Source organism: Astyanax mexicanus, chromosome 22, assembly GCF_023375975.1.
Source record: "Astyanax mexicanus isolate ESR-SI-001 chromosome 22, AstMex3_surface, whole genome shotgun sequence".
NCBI lineage: Eukaryota > Metazoa > Chordata > Actinopteri > Characiformes > Acestrorhamphidae > Astyanax > Astyanax mexicanus.
The window spans coordinates 32,522,662-32,531,424 of record NC_064429.1 but is presented as its reverse complement, the minus strand read 5'-3'; the positions used below and the strand labels follow the sequence as shown (position 1 = coordinate 32,531,424).

The 8,763-nt window shown below is 39.7% G+C and overlaps 1 protein-coding gene across 4 annotated transcripts; it reads right to left on the bottom strand.

Annotated features, from left to right (window-relative positions):
• Positions 1 to 293: 293 nt before the first annotated feature.
• Positions 294 to 7,783, bottom strand: LOC111189600 (uncharacterized). Of its 4 annotated transcripts, XR_007428895.1 has the most exons (7): positions 7,654 to 7,783; positions 6,312 to 6,378; positions 3,418 to 6,195; positions 2,203 to 3,255; positions 1,860 to 2,015; positions 1,535 to 1,627; positions 294 to 1,217 (listed from the first exon to the last, which is right to left on the bottom strand). XR_007428895.1 is itself a non-coding variant. In XM_049470580.1 (5 exons), the coding sequence occupies exons 3-5, from the start codon at positions 1,962 to 1,964 to the stop codon at positions 921 to 923; spliced, it is 495 nt and encodes a 164-aa protein (XP_049326537.1). In that variant the 5' UTR covers positions 1,965 to 2,015; positions 6,084 to 6,195; positions 6,312 to 6,493; the 3' UTR covers positions 294 to 920. The 4 variants fall into 4 exon arrangements, 1 of the variants encoding a protein (XP_049326537.1); XR_007428896.1 differs by lacking the exon at positions 7,654 to 7,783 and having other exon boundaries at positions 6,312 to 6,508; XR_007428897.1 differs by lacking the exon at positions 7,654 to 7,783 and having other exon boundaries at positions 6,084 to 6,195; positions 6,312 to 6,508.
• Between the last annotated feature and the right edge of the window lie 980 nt (positions 7,784 to 8,763).

Below are 8,763 nucleotides of genomic sequence, written 5' to 3'. Positions count from 1 at the left end.
GTCATTAAGTAAAGGTTACTTAATTATATTTAATTCAAAAATGATATGTACTTAAACTGATTAGGTAAAGTTCATTTAGTTTTCCTTCATAGACAGAAAGGTCATTACATAAAAAAATTAAGTAAATATGTTATAAAATAATATCTTTAATTCTATATGCTTTTTTCTGTTTTACATTGTAAATTACTTGGTTATATAAATATATATTACTCATTATATGCACGTAAACTTTACCAAATGATGTCTCTATGTACACAATGTACATTTATGATAAAAAAAACAAACAAATACAATATATTTCAACCATTTATTTGGTCAATATTAGAAGCCACTTAATGTTCGCATGACCAATATTTGAGAGTGAATGCAGTAAAACAATGGAGTGTAATTAAAACATTCAAACAGTCTGAAACTGTGCACTAAACACATTAAAACATTTTTTAACATCTGTGGAATTACTTTGTATCACTTGTACATTCAGCTGAGAGCAGTATGAGTGATTTGAAATTAAATGGCTCACTGTAAAGAAATACCTACTTTACAACTGTAGCGACAGGAACCTGGGCAAAAGTCAGGACTTACCAATAAGAACTGAGGCATGACTTACAAAGCAAACTTTGAGGACTAGGGAAAATTGGGCAATGTCCCATAAAACAGTCAAGAAAAGGAACTCAGAATCCTGTAAATTATCCACAACAATGCAAACAGTACATCACTGCAGCCATTGGGGCCAAGCACATACCTAAAAATGAAATTCAAGGTCTGGGTGTCTGGACAGTGGACAGTCCCATGGAACAACAAACTGCAGTTTGTGAGAGGAAGGTCCAGTGTAGTGGTCAGCAAACTGAAATGAACTGAACTGCTGACCAGTCAATCAGGATGTACCATCAGCTGAGAAGTATGTGCCATTGCAGTAGTCCTTAAGACAGCAACTTTGACTTTAAAGCTTGTACCTTCGGGGACAGTTTAATTACATCCAGCTCCAGGAAAAGCTTCTGGAACACCTCAAAAGTGTATCGCAGTGACAAAGGGTATGCCAGATTCAGAGCATAAATTAGCCCCATGAGCAGCGCACAAGCTTTGGCAGTGTTGCAGCATCCCGGCAAGATCTCTGCACCATCAAGAAGGATTGAGACATCCACTGGATCCTCTCCCTCAGCACCATGGATGACCAATATCTTAAGGAGGTGTTCAGTCACGTCACTGCGGTTATCTTCCTGCATAAAATTGAAAAGAAAACAAAAATGAAACATTCAGAATCAGTTGAAATAAAATTTTCCCAGCACAGCTTGCTAAAATAAAAAAAAGAAAAAAGGGAGAGATAAATGAAATCTATTTACAGTGAAATTTGTACGGACGGTTAACTGTGCTGGTTTGCAATTCTTGAGAATATACTTACCCCACCTCCCTCCCCTCAATATAAGATTTTGACCATTTATGACTAAGCTCGCTTCATGCCTTCCACTGTTAATTTTAAAGTAAACTTGCACATCAATTTTAAACTGTACTGTTGAAAATAGAAAAAAGGAATTACCAGGCAATCTTTAAAAAGTTCTTCTTCTTTCTCACCAAGGTACAGTATGAGGCTGCGGATAATAGCATCTCGTCTCATTTCAATGCTTTGATCCTGCAAACAAATGAAGACAACGAATCATTACGCATGGCTCATCCAATGTATGATTCACAACAAAATGTGTTGCCTAAGTCACTGCTCCTTGCAAATAAATGCTTGTGTGCTCACTTGACAAAGAGTACTCAGAAGTTACACAGTGATAGGATTTGTGCTGTATGTACATGCATGGGGCTGTATTTATGTACCTTAAAAATGAACAACAAATTAGAAAAGAAAAAGAACACACCTGACACATTTTGTCCAAGTGTGGTCTCAGCTTGGTCCCCACGACACCTCCTTTGACCTTCATCAGGGCAAGAAGTTTTGGAGTGTAGTAGTCAAGTTTGCGCATGAAGGTCTGCTCTAAGGAAACCGTAGTTATTCTCCTGAATTCCTCTTTGATCTGAAATCACAAAAAAGTGAAGAGTACATTAGGAACTGGACCACATGATCTGATACAAAATGAAGAGAACGGAAATCCTACTACTGAGTGTTCCTACTATATGTTTATCAACTCAAAAACTAAAAAAAAAAATTTAACAATGTGAGAATTTTTCTTTTTACATTTTTTAAATTTGCGGTTCACCTACCTCAGCTTCACAAAACAAAGCAGGCCATCTCTCTCTGAACTCATCCGCCGCTGGACTACCACTCACAACCTCAATCCTTCAATAGGAGAACGTTTTGGCCATTTTGTCTTGAATAACCTTGGTGTTGTTCTTCTTCTTTACTTCATAAAGAAGCTCTTGTCTTTCCTTCTCCAGACTGTTGCTCGTTTCTCCACTTGGGTGTGGAGGAAGGTAGTTCACTTCTGCCCTCTTCGGTCTCTTGCAATTTTTAGCAGGATTTTTCTCACCAGGGGACTTCCTTTTCAAGGAGTTGATATCAAGCTCAGGACAAGGTACCTGTTTTCTCATTTTAGAACGGTAGTTTGCCATCTTGTACTTTAGACGCTGCTGCCACCCATACATTCCAGAAAAGGAGGTTCCAGGCTCTTTTAAGCATGGATACTTGTTGATCAGAGATTCTACAACTGCCTGTATTTGCAGACCAGTGGGGTAGGCAGTGTAGTGGAATATTGCTTCAGCAAGTTTCTCTAGTATGTCAGAGTTTATGCTTGGATTCTGAAGGAGTGATCCATCACTTTCATAAGCCTTGCATCCTGCTTGGAGGAGCATTTCCACATTAAATGAAAAGGTGGGAACCACAAAATCAACAGGCCATGGTTGAGATCGATGCTCTGGGGGCTGTTGTATAATGACTGTGTCGGATGAACTCACTGAAGAACCATCATCCTGGAAAGACCGATCCAGTGACGCTGCTGGGGAGGAAGCATCAGTCTCAGAGATGGGAGTAAATGTTAGAACAACAGACGGTTCTGTTTTAACCAATTTGATTGTGTCTTTGTCCTTAATCACATCGGTTGACATTAGAGTGAAGAACTGGTCATCAAAATCTTTGTCCATGTACATAACAGTAAAACTTCCTTGGAGATGAAAATGATTCTGGGCTGTTGCCAGAAGTTCATCTACAGTGCTTGGGATTCCACCTGCTAGGACTAACTTGTGAACTTGACTATCTTCAATAACAACACGCAGTTGAATTGGGCCTGACATCATCACAGCCTTGGTCAAGCAGAATGTCTGGAGAGAAAGAAGACATTATTTAATGAGAGAACAGCAAAAACTAAATATTCTATGATTAATGCAGGCTACAAATATGTGCATGTGCATTTCAAAAAGTACCTTTTATTACAAGTTTCAATACTTGTAATTAGGTAAAGTAAAGGTAAAGTGATACATCACCTAGTTTGATAAGCAGATGTGGTGTTTCAGAGAAACCATTCGATTGCCTTCCACAGCATAGGCAGCCAATGGGTGTGTGTCAGCAAGTTCTGACTGGTCTATTACCTTGACTATGCTTGTGGACTCCAGCTTAAAACATCTAAAATGTTCAAAGTACCACGCACTATGCAATTTAACTACAAAAACTAAGCTGTCTTGAACAACAATAATTTGCAGTATTTCTGCAAAGTCAGGCAACCCACCTGTGGATCTATATACCAGCATCATGCCAATACCGTAACTGGTGCCCTGAAATTCTACTTTGCTTGTGAAATGAACAGCTGCTTCTTCAGGAAACTTCTGCAATATGAATTCTTGTATGTTTTCATGTACTACCTGTAGTGGAACTCTTGATACGCTTGATACAGAAACGGCACGTTTTTTTACATTTAATCCGTGGAGATGGTATGCAATCATGCACTGGTGTTTTCTTGCCATAGTTTTCAAAATGTTACGGAAGCAGTTAGTGTGTCTCACTATCTTCTTAAAGAAGTGGTGCTTTGCTTCAAACCTCATTGTCCATAAGGACACTAGAGGGCCAAAAGCTTTAATAAGTCCTGGATAATGCTCTACAAAATGGTGTTTTGGAATCAATTTCTCCTTAGGAAAAGCACTGATAAATCTAGATCTATGCTCAGCAATTAGGCTATCTAAGTGGCCAATACTTTCATCTGTATGGGCAGGGGACATCACCAACTCAACAACATCTTTGAGTGTCATCAACAACTGCCATGTCTCTTCCTCTTCAGGTATTTTGGGGCCAATCATAAATGGTAACAGCCTCAGTAGACACCAATTTTCGTGTGCGTTTCCACCAATGGTTTTACGCAAGGCAAATGTTGGTGGTATAACTTGGGGACAGTTTGTCCTGTCTTTCCACTTATATGGAAACCGCTGGATGATGCAGTTAAGCTCTTCAAGAGAGAAATACTTTTTCTTAATCAAGATGTCCAAGCACAACGCCAGTTCTACAGGTACAATACCCTCCAGTAAATCATGCAATATATCAGGTGGGTAACCTGTTGTCACATGAAAATGACTCAGCCTTTCTGAAATGGCACAGTGCCTCTTAACGCCATGGCTATGGGTGTTACTAGCCAGTGCTGCTTCAACATCTAACTGATGGTGGTGTTTTGTTCTGCTGGGAAATGCTCCAGTTCTGACTTCAAGCTCCTGAAACTGGGACCGCTCTCCAATACAAAATCTGCAAATGTATGATGCACTGAAACTTTCAATAAACCCCCCAACTGAGTGGGCTCCAAGGTTATCAGCAATCACAGAAAATACTGTGCCCTTTATGATTTTTCCCAAACAGGGTACAAAAAGTCCCTCTTCTTCAAAGCTTTTCAAATCATTTAACAATGGCTCTAGCACTCGAGGATAGCCAAATTTCTTTATGTCATCTGCCTTGCACAAAACAGCCACATAAATTGATGATAATGTAGACCTTAATACAGACGGAATATCAGCCAAAACCCAGTAAACACTGGTTACTTTGTGCTTCTTACGAGAGGTTCCTAACGGATTACATATTTCAAAATCATCAGAGTACAGTAGTATTGAAAGTCTTAGCTCCTCTCCAGATAAAAACTGGTTTTCCTGGAAGTGGGAACCATCACGAAAACTATTATATCGACAAGAAGAACAAGGTCTTTCTCTAAAAACTTTCTCCTGAATGTCACTATTTTTCAAAATTTGTGACAAGGACTGCAAAATTGGTACATATTGGAATGTTTTTCCCTCTTTTGCATCAAGGATATACTCTAATGGTTCAACAATAGAGAAAAGTTCCTTTACATACTTATTTCTCTGGTATGCTGTGCCAAGAGGACCTTCTTCACCTAAGGCTGCACTTACAGGATTTAACTCACAAATGCCATTTACCAAATCTGTTACTGCCAATTCTTCAACAGTGCAGTTATATTTTTCTAACGTGTCACGGACAACGTTACTTACAACGGGTGCAGATGCTGTACAGGTAATAAACCGAAGCTCGTCTACAATCTCATCTATACATCTACTCGGCACATTGAAAATGCAGTCTAATTTAAGAAATAAGGAACAAAGCTGATCAACAATGACTTTACCCACATCTTCACTCTCACTGACTAATGGTTTTTCAGATGCAACTTCACTTTCTTCTAACAACAAATTGTCTTCTGTTGCCTGACAAGAATATGTTTGTAATACAATTTGTTTAAAATCTTCAAGGCAGTGAGGATTGTGCTTCCTACTTTTATGCGAGGCAAAGGTTGAATATATATTAGTACTATAGTCACAATCTTTAAAAACACAGTTAACAGTTTCGTGCTTTTTCAGATGAGCTCCAAGATGTTCAAAATATTGCCTCTCTGTGTGAAAACATGAATTACATATCAGACAAGAAAAAACATTTTGCCCTAAATGTTCACTTTGTGTATGGTCTCTAGACAAATGTGCGCGAAGAGCACCCCAACCTTTAAACGAACAATGACAGTTAGAGTACAAGCAGGGTAGTGAGTGGCCTTGATTGCTGTGTAGGTGTTTTAACCTATAATGCTTTAAGAGCTCTAAACGTTTTGATGCCCTGAAGTCGCAAATTTTGCAAAACCATAACATAACATAATCTCATAATACTGGAAGCCTACTGTTTCTCTCTGATGACACCAGCATTCAAACCAGTCAAGTCTGTCCTCCTCCTAAGCTGACCTAAGGCCTATTCTGTCCACTGCAACAGCTTGTTCTGAAAGTAAGGAGACTCTAAAAAAAAGAAGGGGAAAAAAAGCAGTATTAAAACAATAGAACAATAATTGTATCCTGGTATTATGCAGTGTCCGGAATGACTAGAGAAAAAAAAATTCTCAAAAGATCCTTACCTGCCTGAACAAGATGAAAGTTGGAGTGTTCTCCACTCACACAGCCCTCAATTTACCCGCCACTACCCTGCAGGTACAATGTTAATTGAAAGAAAATGTTAATATGATTTTGAACAACACATTACAAATTAACTTACACTGGAATAATAACAACTAAATGACAAGACTAAACTGGATAACCAAAATTGTAAAATACTGATGAAAAGCAGCCTAATGCTTTAAGCTTAACAAATGTTTACACTTTTTTTTTTAATGTAAAAACATTTCATTTGAGTATTTTACTAATCTTATCAATTAGAGAGCATTACATATGTTTTCTCTTTACCATGAATGGGCATCATTAGGAATGTATACATGCCTGGTTATTTGGTCACTAATTTTCACATTTGCAGTGGAACACTTATTATTTAATGTAATGTTTCATACAATATTGTATAATAATGTTAATTTGATAACCTTGTCAAATTCTGTGACACTTGATTTAATGATTGTAAGTTAATGAAACATGGCAATGCATTCAGAGCATTTTCTGGGCTAACAAACAGTTTCAAATAAAACACGATTATAATCATTATACACAATACAACATACAACAGAACCCCACAAATCCTTTAACATAATTTTAGTATACAGTTTACATAACACAGTTAACGGCAGCTAGCGGGAGAGCTAAAACACACGGCTAGCCGTGCCCGGCAGCTAGCGGGCAGCGCTGAAACACGGCTAGCCGTGCCCGGCAGCTAACGGGAGAGCTAAAACACGACTAGCCGTGCCCGGCAGCTAACGGGAGAGCTAAAACACAACTAGCCGTGCCCGGCAGCTAACGGGAGAGCTAAAACACGGCTAGCCGTGCCCGGCAGCTAGCGGGCAGCGCTAAAACACGGCTAGCAGTGCCCGGCAGCTACCGGGCAGCTAAAACACGGCTAGCCGTGCCCGGCAGCTAGCGGGCAGCTAAAACACGACTAGCCGTGCCAGGCAGCTTGCGGGCAACGCTAAAACACAGCTAGCAGTGCCCGGCAGCTACCGGGCAGCTAAAACACGGCTAGCCGTGCCCGGCAGCTAGCGGGCAGCTAAAACACGGCTAGCCGTGCCCGGCAGCTAGCGGGCAGCTAAAACACGGCTAGCAGTGCCCGGCAGCTAGCGGGCAGCTAAAACACGGCTAGCCGTGCCCGGCAGCTAGCGGGCAGCTAAAACACGGCTAGCAGTGCCCGGCAGCTAGCGGGCAGCTAAAACACGGCTAGCCGTGCCCGGCAGCTTGCGGGCAACGCTAAAACACGGCTGGCCGTGCCTGATAGATAGCGGGCAGCGCCGGCACAACCTTATCTTTAAAGCAGGAGCTTACCTAACACCCGACTGGATCCAGTCTTGCAGCAGCACCTCCGTGCTGGCTCTGAACTGCTCTGAACTTGCTTAAAAAAAGGCGCGTATCAAGTCTAGTTGAACACGCATACGCGCATGCGCGGACTTTTTTTTTTTTTAGTTGTATTGTTTGGTTAAAATTTACTTCGAATTTCTAGGTTTAAGTACATTGACAAAAAAACATGTAAATATAACTATGATGTTTCTAGTAAGATTTACTCACACAACACAGTAAATTTATTACATGAATAAATTGTGTATATATTTATATTCTTACTTATTTTTTTTTAGTTTTGACTGAATATTAGTATTACGGTGTAGACTTTATCAAAGTTAATTAAGTATATTTTACTATACCAAAAAGTTTGTTTTTTCAGTGCATGCACTTTTAAAGGCCTTCTGTCAGGGCTGCGCTCAGGGGCAGTGATTATTGTCACCTTGTCAGCAGGGGTAACCTACCGTGTTCACACTCATCACTCGCACACTCGCGCACTCTTACACTTCTACATGCCAAGCAGATCTGCCCGTCGAATCAGAGGGGAGTATCCAGTAAAGGAATACAAAAAAAAAATAAAAAAATGGGTAACACTTTATTCTAAGAAACACAAATTAGGTGCTTATTCATGTCTTATTATTTGCTTAATAAAGCCTTAATTAGACATTTGTAATTGTAATTATTTATTTACTACTTATTAGGCTTTATTCTCTTGTTTTGTGTACCTCCCCATGTCATTCATGTGAAGCACATGGCTCTGTTTTTTATTTTTTTTGGTCTTGTCTGTGCCTTAGCCCCGCCCTGTCATCTATAATCCCTCCTGTCTCATTTGTAACCCCGCCCCCTCGTTACTTCCAAAGGTGTCCCTTGTATACATTGTCTGTGCCTATGTATATATAAAAACCCCATGTGCTCCTTTGTTCTCTGTCGTGCTTTTTGTTTAACTTAGTCCTCTTAATCAGTCCGGATCTTCATTATCTGTGTTTTGTTTAGTCTCAGACCTGCTGTGTTTTTTTGTCTTCAGTGTTCCAGGTTTGCTTTATGTAGTTTGTTTCTTTGTTTGTTATTTTTGCTTGTTTGTTTCAGCTTTTTTAGTTT

Excerpts from the sequence above, each read along its gene's own strand:
- LOC111189600 (XM_049470580.1), bottom strand. The coding sequence starts at position 1,964 with ATGCGCAAACTTGACTACTACACTCCAAAACTTCTTGCCCTGATGAAG. Across the intron at positions 1,628-1,859 it reads ACTTGGACAAAATGTGTCAG|GATCAAAGCATTGAAATGAG; the intron begins GTGTGTTCTTTT and ends ATTTGTTTGCAG. Across the intron at positions 1,218-1,534 it reads AACTTTTTAAAGATTGCCTG|GAAGATAACCGCAGTGACGT; the intron begins GTAATTCCTTTT and ends AATTTTATGCAG.